This window comes from Apium graveolens, chromosome 1 (assembly GCF_009905375.1).
Source record: "Apium graveolens cultivar Ventura chromosome 1, ASM990537v1, whole genome shotgun sequence".
In the NCBI taxonomy this organism is placed as follows: Eukaryota; Viridiplantae; Streptophyta; class Magnoliopsida; order Apiales; family Apiaceae; genus Apium; species Apium graveolens.
In genome coordinates this window covers 200,196,163-200,212,875 of record NC_133647.1, presented here as the reverse complement: position 1 = coordinate 200,212,875, position 16,713 = coordinate 200,196,163, and the positions used below count along the sequence as shown (strand labels likewise).

General features: G+C 34.4%; 1 protein-coding gene across 1 annotated transcript; it reads left to right on the top strand.

Moving 5' to 3' along the window:
* The first annotated feature begins 14,560 nt into the window (after positions 1 to 14,560).
* Positions 14,561 to 15,462, top strand: LOC141716786 (uncharacterized). The gene is made up of 3 exons (XM_074518967.1): positions 14,561 to 14,942; positions 14,988 to 15,016; positions 15,115 to 15,462. The coding sequence occupies exons 1-3, from the start codon at positions 14,561 to 14,563 to the stop codon at positions 15,460 to 15,462; spliced, it is 759 nt and encodes a 252-aa protein (XP_074375068.1).
* The last annotated feature ends 1,251 nt before the right edge of the window (positions 15,463 to 16,713 follow it).

Sequence of the window (16,713 nt, the reverse complement as noted above, 5' to 3'; positions counted from 1 at the left end):
CTGCGGCAGTGCCTATTATAGTGATCCATATGATACTTAATACGGCGAATATTGATCTCAGTAGTTATGCTGAACTTCGGAGAGAATCCGAAAAGTTATTAACCCTAACGCATCAGTTGATCACGGATCACTGAATGTGGGTTTATTGAAGATTTATGTTCTTCCTTAGGCCTTTTATGGTTGTACCAGTAGGTGAGCCAGAAATGTAGGTTCGTGTGAACCATGTAAATATTTTAGAGAAATTCGGTAATTGAATTTTTAATGATAAGAACCACGGGAAGTTCTTTAAACATGATATTAAAATCTTATAGGTTTTAATGAATGACGTAAAACCTGCTCAGATGAGAGTAGTGACACGATACGTGTTTACTGTCTGGTTTGATAGTAAAACATTTATCACTCGTACTCGTAGTCGAGTCAATATTGAAGCTAAATAGAGAGATGTGTGCTCTATAAACTCAAGGGTAAATCCAACTTAATACAGATAATTAAGATGGTAGTGAATAAATTTGATGATGAATAATCACCGGGCAAATTCTGTTTGCAACGTGAATATTCATGAGGTCATTGCACCTTACTCGCATTAAATAAATGGAGTAGATGCAGACTTGAGTTGCGCTCTGAGAGAGATGCAAAACGATTGTGATCAGCTCAGACTATCACTGAATTTGAGGATATTAGTTACGAAGGGCTAATCTTTCCTTAAACATGATACCACAGAAGGAAATAATTAAATTTCCTATTAGTTTTGGAATATTTTCTGACATTCTGTAAAATATTAAAATTGTGGGGGTATCTAAAATAGAAAATTATTGAATTTTCTATGAATAGTGGAATGTAATGAAACATTCTTGAAAATAATTGAAATGTGGGGGTATCTCGAAACTTGATACCAATACCTCTGTTGGTAACATGAGATCCAAAATCAATTGAGATATTTTGGATGGATACAAAGACAATGGTTGAGTCTAATAATATCCGATATATGAATCTAATTTTTGAGATTCGTAAGAATACTATTACAGAGTTTAGGAATGCTTATGCGATAAGCTAGTAGATCCTAGTAGATCTGTAATTAAAAGTCATCTAAATGAACTTACGATTTATTGGATGAATGTGAGGATGAACCTGCAGAGAGCAAAAGACTTGGATAATTGCTAGTCCCGAATGTCTTGATAATTTGCTTGAAGGTGAACTCGTAAATTTAATAGAAGCATGCGTTTCTCGTATAATTTCTTGATAAGTGAATATATCAAGAGAAAATTTGACTATTACTGAGAGTCAATAAATCAAGATTTTCTAGCACGTGTATTAGAAAATGGATTGTGCATGTTCTCTCTATGTCCTTTGTGGGGGAAAGGATGTTAAGAAATAGAGAGAGTGGTTCTGTTTGACAAAATCTTGTTTAAAAAATATATAGATCTTCTTACGAGATAGAAGCATTAGGACCCAAATGAATTTTTAAATTGGGAAAATATATCTGGGTCTGAAGGAAGTATAAGGTCAGACTGATACAAAAATATTACAGTCGAAAGTGATGACCTTATATAATTTATGAAATATTCTCGAGTTTTGAGAATAAGGTTCATTAAGATGATACTAAAATTATCGTATTGTGAAATTTAAAAGTGCATCAATAAACATTGAGATGGTCTTTCTAAATAGATATTTGGAGAAATATCTATTTACGTGAACCCGAGGGTTGCTCTAGATAAAGCAAGAGTAGAAAATCTTTATTTTGGGTGATCATGTTGAGTGAAACAACATTGACACGAAATAATGGCACATTAAATTTGGTATTGCTATGATAAGCAATGGCTTCAAATAAATTACATGGTTGCCATTTTGAGGACGCTCAAAATTGGTTGCTATGTGAATAAGGATTGCCAGTTTAAGGACGTTTAAACTCGGTAATGATGCAAACTGAAATTGTTGGTTTTTGGGACGCTAAAAGCTGGTAATATCAATAACAAGTGAAGCCTTAAGTAATAACTAGTAAAGTTATTTCATAAATGTGAAATATGTCAATATGAGATGTCAAACTGATTTAAAATCAGAGAATTGACAAGTGTGCATGTGTTATTTACACATGATATGCAAGTCATAATTGATTGCATGTGAGTGATCTGATCATTACGAGAAGTAATGACAAGAGGATCATCTCTGAAAATCTTGATGAGATTGAAAAGTTTTTATTTGAAGATTACAATCTTCGTGACTTTAAAAGTTTTAGATGATACATGTCACATGTTGGTGATGTGACTTTTGAAGAGATCAACGAAGCTAAAGTTGTCATAGCTGAAATGGATTTATATTTATCCAAGCGTAGATGAACAAGGATCTCTCAAGAAGGATTGCAAGTCTGTTGTACTTTTTAAAATTGTACAAAATTAGACATAGGCTACACAGTTGGTAAACTGGGTAGATGCACGAGTACAATGGAAATTGGTCACTTGGAAGTGATTGCAATGAGATTTAAGGTGTATGATATGTGCTCGTGAGCTTGGACTGCAATACGAAAGATATCTAATTGTACTATATGAATATAGTATGTAAATTAGATATTTGACTTTAAGAACTTAAAAGTCATTCGAGAATACATTTCACACTTAGCAGTCGTGTCATGGAAATCCTAAACTTAGCTCGATTCATGATGGAATACGAGTCTGGTGCATAAAATAAATGCAATGAAAAGGTTGAGTAGCCACTTTGTAAGGATATTCCTAAATGACAAGGAAAATGTGTCTTCAATATGCATATATCGTGTAATCAATATGCAAATTGGGAGATCACATTATTGTGTATGAAATGGTATGTCTCACATCTATGATGAGGACATAATACCATTAAACAACTATTCTCAACGAGAATTATCATGATTGACTATGTAAAGTCAAATGATAATGTTTGGATCCACTAACCAGATGGTTAAACTGAGCGAATCTGTTTAAGACAAGGGAATCTAGTTAGACCGAGAGATAGTTGTCAAATCATCGAGAGGAATGAGCCTTGCCTATTGCTTAACGGCGTCATGGTGGACACCCAACCTTGCTGACTGGAGATCCCAAGAACTTGGTTCAATGGGACAACTAAATCATGATGACCAAATCACTGTGGGGGTAACCCCTGGCCTATTTCTATGATGATGAAACAGTGAGACCCGTAAGGTACGAGGTTAAACTTTATGCTTTTAATGATCTTTGACGAATACAAGGATTTCAAGTTTGAATACATAATATTCGGTTGAGTAAACGCGGGTTACTCTATAAGATAAAGATCGCCTATGTAAGAGAGAAGTATGACCGCTTCAAAGGAGAATTGCGAGGCATAATTCTTTAGAAACTCTTGCAGAACCAGGACGATGTTCCAGGGCCAAAATGGACATAATCATGAGAACTGAATGAGTCAGGAAAGATATAGTGATGAGTATGTCATCGTTTACACAAACGGTCGAACAGTTCAAGGACATCGCGTCATACTGTCTACCAGTAAAGTCGATATACTTATTCGAGCGAAGGTTCAAGGAGCATTCTCTACCTATCGTATGCTATATCTGACCGCCAGAACTATCACCAAGTCAAGCTCCGTGTCCGTCTGTCTATGTGGTGTCTATGTGGTGCGTGCTACTGGACCATCAATCTCATTTGTGGGGGATTGTTGGACAAACTTAGTATTTTAGACTAAGTTGTGAATCATTTTGAGACTCTATATGAGTGAGACACATTATGTGTTAGTGGTGTGTATTTATTGGAACGTATTATTCTCTTCGAGGGGATTCCAACGCATATTAACACGCTCAAAATGAGTAAAAGGTGAATGAGAACTGATGTTCCAAAGTTTTACCTTTTAATATGAAAAGTGGGTTTTGTACCACATCGAGAGTAGTACAAACCTATTCCTTAGTTTTTCTTATAAATACCATGTACCACATCGAAAAGAAAAACAAGTCCTTTCAAGCCTCTCTTTATAAATAGAGTCTTAGGGCACCAGTTTTATTAAGTCGAGGAAATAAGAGTCATCTCTTTCATTCTCGGTCTCTTTAGTCTTAAATTTTTCCAATATTCCGGTGATAGTTCTCGGGCTCAGTTCAAGTTCGCTGAGAGTATATTCGATCTATCGATTATACTAGTATCTCGTTTTATCCTGGGAAGCAGGTCGCTAAACACGGATGGTGCGGGGCGAAACTGCTTTAAGGAGACAGTTTTCTGGACTCGAGATTAAATCCAATCTCTGTTTGTTTTCTCAAACCCTTCTCCTAATTTAATTGTTAATTCTTATATGCTTATGTGATTTAAGAAGTAGCAATGTTTTTATTAATTAGTTATATATTCAATATATATATATAATAATGTTTTTATCGTACAAGATTGTAACAAGATATACTTACCATATCATCAAACAACTAGTATTAAAATGTATGCTAATTTGTTTCAAATGAAATTAAGGAAAGAGACGAAACTCACTAAATTTGAAAATATTTGGCGGTAAAATGTAATTAGTATTAAAGTCGAAGCCATATTTAGCACCAAAATATACTTTTTGATCTCAAATTATAACAATAACTATAGTCATTGTAACTTGATATTAGACTGGCTCTAACAGTGCAAAATAATAATTGAGATTTGAGAAGTGACAACTGACAAGTAACACTTGTTATAACCTGCAATTTCAAAACAAGTTACAAAAGATAAGGAAATTTGTAATGACAAGTCGTTATATAGAGAGTGGACTTGAACTAATGTAGAAAGGTTTCAATGAATCTAGACTGGTGCTTTATATCCATCAATCTCATTCTACTGAGTTATAGACTAGTTATGTTATCTACACAATTGATCCGTCGCCATCTCAAGTACAAGTTGTGTTTGGTTCTTCCACCATTGCTTACGTTACAATCTCCTACCATTTTCGTCACTAAATTCTGTTCAGGGTGCGTGTAAAATTGTGATTATATATATTATACATCAGTCATCACGATCACACTATGTACAAAACCTCCTTCAGGTGCTGCATTTTTGCTCTTAATTTGACAAGTGGTTGATAATTATGCGTCATTAACCGTGCTCCTTGTAGCCTAGTTCTCTCATTAGTAATTAGGAATCATTTTTCCGTGTGAGCGAGAATCAAAATCAAGACTTGAAACGAGCTCCTGCATGTGACTCTATCATGTAATTAACGTCTTTATGTCGTTATATTATATATTACACAATACACATCAATGATTTGTAATATCGAGATTCATAATTTTTTTTACGGGCACCCTAATAAATTGATAATTTATATGAATGATTCAGTAGAAAAAACAGATTCAGTTTCGACCTGAAAAATGTTGGATTTTAAATGGAGTGCAGTCAGATTTAACTAATTCAGACGAGAACGAGAACCGGTGGTCGGATTTAACACGGTCAAGTTTGCAAGTAATAATTTGCACCCTTGTAATGTAAAATAGTGGTAACATCCGTCAATAGGTTAAGTTAAGCACTCAAATTTCACTGTCTTATCGTTTAAAAGTAGCATTCATTAAAGGTGTTAGCAACATAGAAACGTAACTACGTGTGGACGGTTAACAACTCAATCTAGCTATATGACCAGCTAAGATTCACTTAGCTCTATCTTCTTCTTCTGACTCTTTTAAGATTAAAATCCTGATCAGTGATCACTATAACATGGTATAAACGTGCATACGTAATACTCCACATATGTGTACATATGGCTAGGGTCTCAAGTACATATAACAATCAAATCATATCTTATCAAGGAGCATAATTAGAAAAATATCAAATCATATCACATGATGTAAACCCTATTAGGGACCGTGTTTAGTGGCGCAACACCAGGCTAGTTTAGATTTCATTTATGTACATAGATAGTGAATCAGGTTTTACATGCAGTCAAAAAAGGAAGAGATTTTAGCACACAGTACATGTATAACACTACAAGAAACAGAGTTTTTTCCGACCGTCACTAATCCGCCCGTTTCTAATCAGTTTAAGGCTCTGTTTGGTATTGTTGTTGTAGACAGTTACAACAGTTTTTTTGCTGAAAAACTGTGAGAAATGTGTTTGGTAAATTCTCAAAGCCGTTGTCTGTTATGAAAACATGCCCCATGCTTTTGGAAAAAACTGCTTTCAACTTTTGCAGAAAGTAGGTATCAGTTTTACTATTAAACCTTCTCAAAAATATTATTTTCATATAATATATCTCAAAATATGCATAAAATTAAAAAAAAATTACCAAACAGTTATCTAATTTTTCTAACAGCACTTTTTCCGCCGACACTTTTTCTCACAGCACAACAGTTTTTAACAGCACTCTCTAAACTTTGTTTCTTGTAATGCAACTAATTAAGATATTTAGGGAACCTTATAAGTACATAGTTTAATCTTATAATTAATTATAAAGTGAAGCCTCTAATGGGCGTGCATCTAAGAGATGAACATAATTAAGTAGCCTGTGTGGTCGTTTCTATTTTGCTGAATTGCTTTAATAGTTAGCTCAATCGGTTCAGACATGATTTAGGGATTTATCATCTCAAGATTTCATGTCCACTATCAACATGATTCTCAGATCTAAAAAGAGAATCATGATGGTGGTGATTGCTCATGTGCTAGCCCCTCTAAAATTAGTCGAAATGCGTGGAAATTGGCCGCGTATCCTGTCAATGAACAAAAAACTTGGTTTTAATTCATATACGGAGAGAAAAATATTAGCAAGATCATCGCAACTGCAACACACATAGTATTTCATATCTACATATGCTTTACATAAGTAAATTTTACATTTACAAGCTGGGTCGTAAAGTAAACACGATTAGGTGTTCTTGAAATTATAATCGCACTATCTATAGTAGGGTTAACAAGTAAATTATAATATTAGGAGATTCACTGTCAATATGACTTGGCCAAGTCAATAAATCAATGTAGTTTTGCTTGCTGTGTACAGAGTCAAATCACCGAGCTAATTGTTAAGGGTGAAGGATAAATTTAGTCTGTTTTTATATAAAATTGACAAAAATAACCAATTTCTGAAAAGTTGGCCAACTTTAGCCGATGGGATACCCAACTCAGGGAGTATCCACTTTATACAAAATACCCAACTGACAGTGGATTATCCCATATATGAAATACCCAACTACCAGTGGAGTATCTTATACAAATTGGGATACCCAACTGACAGTGGAGTATTCAATCGGCCAAAATTGACCACTTTTTTCAGAAAGGCTAATTTTGTTAATTTTTTTCAAAAATCGGCTATTTTTGTCATTTTTTCAATTCTTAATTACTCTAATTTAATACTGCATCCGTCTCCTCATTTCTTTACAGTTTTTTTCACATGCTTGACACGTATTTTAAGTCAATTATAAAGTATATTTCAGTAATTTATTTTTAATTTTTTTTTATTTAAAAGAAAAAAAAAATTAAAAAAAAATTATACAACTACATTTAATAAGAACAATAAAGCGCGTGCCGAACCCCGTCGCTCAATGTAAAGAATTGAGGGGGGCGGAGGGTGTACTACATATCTTCTAGACCTTGATCACCATTATTCAAATTATCTACAGTTATGTATGTAGATCATGCGTTTTTGCTTCTCCGATATGTTAGTAATGCCAGTGGTACTGCAGAATGTAGATATCTAATACATATAATTCTGACTTATTTCGCAATAAGATTCATACATTTGCTAGGCCATTTCTACTATAATCATGCAGTAGCACAAGCAGCACTGTAACCCGGACTCTCTCATCATGTGTATGGAATATGTATGTAGGGACAGAACCGGAAGAGGTTACATTATGAAAAGCGTACATTTTTTTACCGTCAGTTTGGTCGGAAATGAGGGGTCAAAAATGAGCGTTTTTCTTATAGTGTTAATTCATGATATAGTTTCCGCTTAATCCAAAAATTTGAAAAAATATTTCTTTTCAAATCTTTGTTCCAAGGTAAATGGAAGTAGAAAAATTATTTTGAATCTCGGCACAGTTTTAAAAATGAATGAAATATGTAAATTTATAAGTCCTCGTGTCTCTCAATTTTCTAATGCATCTGTCTCTACTCTCTCCTTATACATTTCAACTTCTTTTATAGTTACAACTCATAAGCACATCCCGAGATTCGAACCCGTCGCCAAGAGCTCCAACTACTACGCCAACACACGCACACCATGTTAACTTCTAAGATTAAAGATAATGTAATCGACTTTGTGTATGTACCGAGCTAGCTAGATATGTATGAATGTATGTATGCTGAGCGTGCAGTTGAACAAACCGTAAAATTCAATAGATACCTAACAAAATTAAGATAATGGAAATATACATGCATCATGTTTTAAAGTTTACATACAAGGATAGGTCAAAACAATGGTAAGAATAAAAGTTTGTAGTGTACGTGGTACAATAACGGTTAGCTAGTATAGTCAAAGACGCTTCAACTAAAGAATAATATTTTTACTACTTAATCATATCGTAACAGTGATTAGTGAAGATGTAGAGAGCGAACGTCTGTATTGTTAGTTAGATACTGTGTGTGTACAAGAAAAAAATTAAGCAGCTTAATGACAAGACAGTGCATTAGTAGATACAGTGAGATGCATGAATACTGTCCCCATCTGATCTACTCTAAACTTCAAACTCAAGCTCAATTAGATGCACTTAATTTCCTGTTATTTTTTTGACAAATGAGGATTACTATTCCTTAATCTAAGTTTCTTTTCGTCCAATTAACTTATTATATACGGGAGATGTGGGATGCCAGATGCTCAACGACAAACGATTTTTAATAGTGGAGCAGAAATTTTTAGCGGTATATATTGTTGGAATTAATATTATTATTTATTCCAATATTAGTTTGATTCAAAAGAAAATTAATATTTATAAGTGTGAGTCTTTTTATTTGGGACTTTTCACTTATATGACCTTTGGTATTTGAGACATTTCACTTTGAGACCTCTTAGATTTCATCTCCCCCTCATCATTATTTGTGACCTATGACCTTTCAACTATCTTGGAGTTACAAATTTTTCCTCCTAAAAAAGGAGATATATACCTCTCTTTTTAGATGGAGAACCAAAAATGTATTCTCATACTATATACACATGTTTTGGGCAATGATTAAAAGGTGTTCTTTATCTGTCTCCGTATACTACACTAGTGATGCGGATGTCGTGTAACACTGGAGGTTGATTGTCATGAGTCCGTGTGTACGTAGCGAGGCAAATTCAACTTTAACGCATTGATTAATTTCACGTCACAACTTTTATTCAGATAAGTAATCCTAATTTTATTTGTTATCATCGATTCTTTCGTTATTATTACTTTTATCATTCGGTGAAGAATGCTCATGATGTTGACTACATGAATAAGAGTTTTAGGCTTATGTTTCTTGAGATATAAAGTCGAGATCTTGAACATATTGATTTTTGAACATTTCAAAAATATTTCATCTATTTGTTAATTCATAATCTCCGACTTGCGCATTATTTTTCTTTCTCGTATAATGTTAAGTTAATATAATCTGTTTAATTATTGGTCTAACGTTGTGACTCAATAACATTTTCTAACACATATTATGATGGACATGCACACCAAAAACTCTATAATGTTCGGGTATTTTGAAAATTTTATGCCTTATAACAGCATGCAACAATTGTTTTAACAAAATCACCACGGATGTACTAGTTGGTTTAGAATGTGACTTTAGGGGCTTATTACCCCAAAGTCACATGTTCAAACCTTTTGGGAGATACAGAAGTAAGTTAATTGTCATACTCGGTGGGTACGATTGTGCTAGCAGTTTTCCGAATTAGTTGAGGTGCGCGAAAGTTGGTCCGAATACTGAATTAAAAAAAACAATTGAAATTTTGTATGTGTAATACGGTCTATGAATGCAACTAGAAGAACGAAGAATCGAATCAAATTTTATAGATGGTGGAAAAGAAACAAAATGTACTGTAATCTTTAGTTACATTAACATACACATACATCCTAATGTCAGTGCTTAATTGGCTATATTGTATTCTAGGAGTTTTGGTCTTGCAAGAAACAAGTTTTGATTGGATACACGCGTGTCAACTCTAGAAAGCTGACAACTAATTAAGCGATGGCTTTTGTTTTAGGTGCAGTCTCCTTTTGGGGAGTAAGACTCTTCTAGAATTATGTTTTATCTTCTTAAGCAATATTCTAATCCACTCCAATTAATATTAGTTCACACTGTTACACTCTATAGATGATTATGAATTCCCTGTCTTTTTCATTTATTTACATTTTTTTTATGTCATATTCATTTCTTTACATTTCAAAACTTATAAAAATAGTCCATAGATCCTCTTATTTTTCCACTTTTCTTCCTTTTCACACTATTTTTCTTTTACAATATCTCTTTTATTCATTAAAAATTAATGGGTCATATCACTTCACCCACTTTTTTTTCTTTTTTTCACTACTTTATACATATTTCTTAATTTCCGTGTCCAATCCTTTTTGATAACAAATTAAAAGGACGGATGAAGTATATTATTAACTTACTAAATTCATTATTCCTTATTTTTTGTTATTAGCAGAGTACGTGTCTACAGCTAAGACATATATTATTAATCTACTTAATTAATTATTCCTTGTTCTTTGGCTAGTACGTATGTAGAGCTGGGACGGCTCCATAAATTTTTATTGACGGGTCTTTGAGTAAAGAGCAGGGCTGGATGCAAAGAATTGTGTATAAAAAATTTGTACAAGATAAAGATAATGTGATAATTGATGCGTGATGTTTTAATTGACGTTATTGATGTGAATACATGAGGTCTATTCCAACTAAAACCCACTATATATCATTCTGTACAAAATTTCGTACATAATTTAGTACACCAAAAATTTCCCTTAGAGTAAATTCTGAGAACCATTGAGATTTTATTTTTTCAGGGGCAAATTTATACTTTTTCAAAAAATTTATGGTGAAAATTTTTAAAAATTTATTTGCGGGGCACAAGTGTTCCCCTAATAGCTTTCTATATCCTCCGCGGTCCAGAATACGTGCAAGTGTAAGTATACATGTAATATTCTTGACAGCAATGTTGTTGACAGGGAGCTTGCTTGTTTAGGTTAGGAAGATCTTGAGAAGATATCTAGCATTAGCAGATTAATTATTCTACTAAGAAAAGAAGATAACTGGCTTATGATTTGAAAAGATTTGCTGAGATGGAATAAGAACTCGAACACTTTGAAAACAGGGGAAGAAAACGATCGAAATGTTAGGAATTTCGAGTTTCTTAACTTGCAAAATCACATAATTTAACATATTCGCATGCATGAAAGTTGAAAAATATATTCACGAGACCCGTAAGGGTTGACTCAGTTGGTTAAAAAGGGGATAATTATTATTTTGGTCATATGTTCAAATTTCACGTGAGGAGAATTTATGATTATGCCTTCTGAACCAGAGTTTGTCGTTTAAATACAGTTACCCAATGAGCACGCGAGGTTTACCCGATGCGCATCCGAAAGATAATGGCTGCAAGTTTCATACAATAATAAAAAAACATATTCATGAGAAATCTTAATCGACAAATTTAGACACTTAGAGAAAACAAGAGAATGATCCTTCCTAGTTGAGGTTGTGTATGTGAAACGTGAGCATTGAGCAGCTTGCAAAAAGGCTAATATTCTCCGAACAATATTATATATGATTAAATAATGATGTTAAAGAATGTTTATATTCTATTGTGGTACGGAATCACTTTAGAAACTTGCTGGCAATGGTTTAATTAAGTAAATAAAAGAGAAAGAGAATTGATTCTAGTACCTGCCAATAAGCAAAATTTAAAATTGTGTGATATCACTATCGATCCAAATCAGGTCATGATAAACTAATTTTACTTTAATTCTTTAGAACATTTAACCATTTACTCCTACGTAATTACATAAACTAATTATCAGAATAAGATAGATACGGAAAATATATTCAGAAAGATGGTCGAAACAAATATTACAATATAACACATGTCAATCCCAAAATTATAACTATAAGAGCAAGTCCAACGCCTCTCTTATATGAGCTCTTAAATTCAATTATAAAGATTTTGACAAAAAAAAGCACTCCAAGTAGAGCGGACAATTTGATACACGACACGTGAACACGACACGAAACGACACGAAAAATACGGATATGAGTTTTAATTTTTGGTATACGAAACAATAATGTACACGAACACGGAATTACACGATAGATTGAGTGTCGGATATGGGTTTCAATTTAGGTACACGAAAGTACACGAAATTACACGAGATAAATATATTTATAAATTAATATATATAACACATGCATATATTTATGTATATATAATATAAATATAATATAAATATTTACAAGTTTTTATAGAATACTATGTAATATATATATTTATATATACACTCTCCATATTTCATTAAATTATACATTAAAATAATTTTTTTATATATTATATGTATATATATTATATTAATTTTTTATTTAATATACACGAAAAATACACAGAAAGTACACGACACGATTCTAATCGGATTTGGGTTTCACTTTCACATATGGGTACACGAAATCATTTCGGGTCGGATATGTGTTTCATGTTTACGTACACGAAACACGAAATTACACGACACGAAAGTACACGACACGGACCGATTGTCTGCTCTAACTCCAACAATGTCTTAGTACTTCCTTATATCACTAAGACATGAGCTTTATTCTTTATCTTTAAGGAACTTCTAGTGCTTCCTTATAACATTTTTAGCAATAAAAATTCATTTCTCTCTCTTATTTTTACATTTCTCTCTTTCTTTGTTCCACTTTTTGTCCATATCTTTTCAAATTTATTTAATATAATAATGATAAGAAAGGAAGATAAGGATCATTGTTGGAGTTGAAATTCAAAATTATGTCTTAAATCGCTAAGAGTTAATATTTTATAATATTTATAAGGAACCCACTAGAACACCGTTGGACTTGCTCTAACAATTGGAAACGACTCTCTTTCTTTTAGTGACAAAATATACTTTTAATATAAAACTTTCAACGATATAAAATGTTGCGATAATCTTTTGTTTGTGTCCGAATCTCAAAAATCTAATATCAATTATAGAGGCGAACAAATTAATTGAACCTTCACCTAGAAACTTTGTGGGTACACGCTAAAACGTATGTGAGCGTGATGCTATAATGCTGTTTTCTTGCAAATATCTCACTTTTCATAAATTAATATCCTAAAGTTTCCCCTAGAAAGCTACATTGTAGCTATGTTTCACACTAGTCGGCTCGCATCAACTTTACAAGTAACCGGTGATAAGATAACCGTGATATACATGTTTCAGGTTCATTCAAAATAAATCTTACAATATACTTTTAAACCTTTGTTCAATTGCTCCACAATATTTACATAAAAATTAATGTAAATTCTTGTTATAATTTATTTTATCAATAATCAATACAATAAAATATACCTTAACTGTTAGCCATTGGCCCAATAAGACCCTACGACCGAAGGCCCGTTAAGCTTCTGGACAACTATGCTGAAGGCCCAACAAACTTCCTTGGAGCATTGGGTCGAAGGACGAGGCCCACTATTCTACCCTGCTGTTAGGAACTGGACAGAGAATCTTAACGTCTGCACCCTTTTTTCACTCCTTTAATGCTCGCCTTTATTACAGAGGTAACGGACTAGCATTTAGGGTAAAATTTGGATCTAAATACGATGAGAAAGGTGAGACAAGACTAATCACACATTCATTCTCTCACACTCTCTACTTTCTTATATTTCCAAAAACCCACTTTACTTTCAGATTCTTATTCTCACACCGGAGGTGAATCAGGGGGACAATCCCTCGCATTCTCTTCTTTTTCAGGTAGCAACCGAAGACAGTTTATAAGAGGACGAAGGCTTTTCTTGCAATACGAAGGAGATTTGGGCGTAACATTTGGCGCCGTCTGTGGGAATACGAGAATCACAAACGAGATATCGAGATAATGACACACAAAGTTCATGAACACTCACCACCACCTGGTTTCACTCCTCACGGCGGGGGACAGACATCCTCCTTGGTGGATGCCGGTGGAGTCATCAAGTTAACTCTCGAAGAGGAAGCTTTGCTCCTCAAGATTCGCGCAGAAAAGTTAGCCGCGGAGAAGGGCAAAGCAAAAGATGACCAAGCTGAGAAAGAAGCGGAGGCCCGAGTGAAGCGAAGAGAGGCCGATGCGTGCGCTTGAAAGCCCTACAGCTCCAGAGGGAAGAAATTGAGCTGCAGGAGAAAGCACTGCGCGAAGCACTGCAAGCTGATGAGCCGGAGAAAACCACCAAACCAGGGAAAGAGCGGAGGGGGTATGACGAAGAAAAAGAGTCCGACTCTGATTCGCACCCTAGAAGGAAGCAGACGAAGCACCACTTTTCATCTGATTCAGACGAAGAAATTGATAGGTCCCGAATCAGACTAACTCTCCTGGAAAAGGCCATGTTCGGTAACAGAAGGGTGGATCGAGAACCGATTATGACGGAAGAGATTGAGCAGTACCGACCTCCCCCGAGCGAGGATAGGTAGTTCCTGAAGATGAGCGAGTTCAATGGAAAGGGCGATCCAGAGGACCACTGCAAAAAGTACGAATTGTTGATGATTGGGATGGGTCATAATGACATCATGCTCTACAAAATGTTCAAGACCTACTTGAAGGGATCAGCTTCGATGTGGTATAAGTCCCTCAAACCTAGGTTCATCGGATCATATGAGCAGTTGAAGAGAAAGTTCCTGAAGTACTACCCACACCTGTGTCGGAAGGTGAAGGATACCGAGGCCCTGGTCCACTGCAGACAGAGGACGAACGAGGAATTGGGAGATTATTTGGCTCGGTTCAAGAAGGAAGCCGAAATGGTCACAAATCTGGATAAAGTCAAGGCCATGAGCTTCCTTACGGCGGGGCTGGACCCCTATAAAGGTAAAAAACTTTTCTCTCTTTACGATTTCCCTTAAAATACAATAGCTCAAGATCTAGGAATGACCGAAGGGATGGTAGGAAAGAAGGAAGGAAGGAAATCGACCGTGGGGCCGAATGATGCCGAGATAGAGATTCGGCTGTATTCACCCCTCTGAATGCACCAATCTCCAAGATTCTCCATGAAATCAAGGGAAAGCCTGGATTCGTTCAGCCAACCAAGATAAAAGTCCCAAACCACAAGAAGAACCCCGACAAGTGCTGTGATTATCACAGAGATAAGGAGCATAATACTGATGAATGCTACCATCTCAAGAAGCTTATCGAACGGATGATCAAAGAAGGCAAAATCAATCAGTTCGTCCGAGATCTGAGGGACAGAATGGGGACGAAAGATAATCAGGAAGAACCGGAAGCTGATGAGCCTGAACGAAGAGACATGATAAGGGGTGAGGTGAAGACAATATCTGGGAGCAGTGTGCTGGACAAAGATAGTAGGACGACGAAAAAGAAGTATGCCTGACAAGTGTACAACCTCTATCAGTTCGGCCAGGTGAAGCCCCACATTCCCATTACTTTCAGCACAGAAGATTATGAGGAAGTCATTCGTCCGCATGAAGACCCCTTCATAATCAAACCTCTCATTGGGCCAATAGGGGTGTTCGCGGTGCGGGCGGTGCGATTTTTTCATAAAACCGCAAATCAACCCGCATATGCGGTTTATACAATTTTACAAACCACACCCGCACCGCGAAGCATTTAAACCACACCACAAAATATGGGGCGGTGCGGTGCGAGCGGTTTACATATTTCAAAATAATAATAAATGAATTTATAAATAAGTTCCAAATTGATCGTGTTACATCAAAATAACTCAAAATTACTAAACTAGTAACAAGTTGTAATTTAGTTTGAACAAAGTTACAATTTAAGTCTGAAGTCTGAACCATCAATTATAATTTTAATTTTTAAACAATGTTAGTCTGACAAAAAAAAATAACATTGGCTTCAATTTTCAACAATGAAGCATTTGCAGAGCCCAACACTTTGATGCATCCAAATAAATATTTGTAGGGGACCATGATGTTTTCATATGCTGCAAGTAGGAAATAAACTATTATTAACTATATGGTCTGACTATGAAATTATTGACACAAAACAAACATATATTTTAAGACCTCTATCACCTATAAAACAAAAAGTATAACCTGAAAGTCTGAATCATATATTGAAGCTTACATATTAATTCCAAAATAAAAATTATTTACATAAGGCTTAGTGATATCCATTAATCTGTCACAACTTTAAAATAATTGAAACTTGGAAATCAACTATAAATTAAAATAAACAAATAGAATAAGAAATTGTTTTCTATCATAAATTTACGGACCAAATGTGGCACATACAAAATTTGTATAATGGATTATAGAAATTTTACAAATAATTAAGCTTGTAATTTTTAAAGTACTACAACGAATTGTGTCTCTGAGTATTTGTTAATATAAGTTTACAACTAAAGATATAAATTGCAGAAGAGATAAATCACGAAGGCTTCATCCCTATTAACAAGCCAAAAGCTACTGCATCTTTCTAGTCGTAACTAATTAAGTAGTACTTCTGAAACAGGGTTCACAACTCGTGCACATACTTTAATTTTATTTATTAATAAACAGAGACAAAAATGTACAACTGTAACATGTAAATTGGTACCTACATGATGATCACAGGAAGGAGAGTAGAATTACTTAAGCTAGTCCAAATCTACAAATTATAA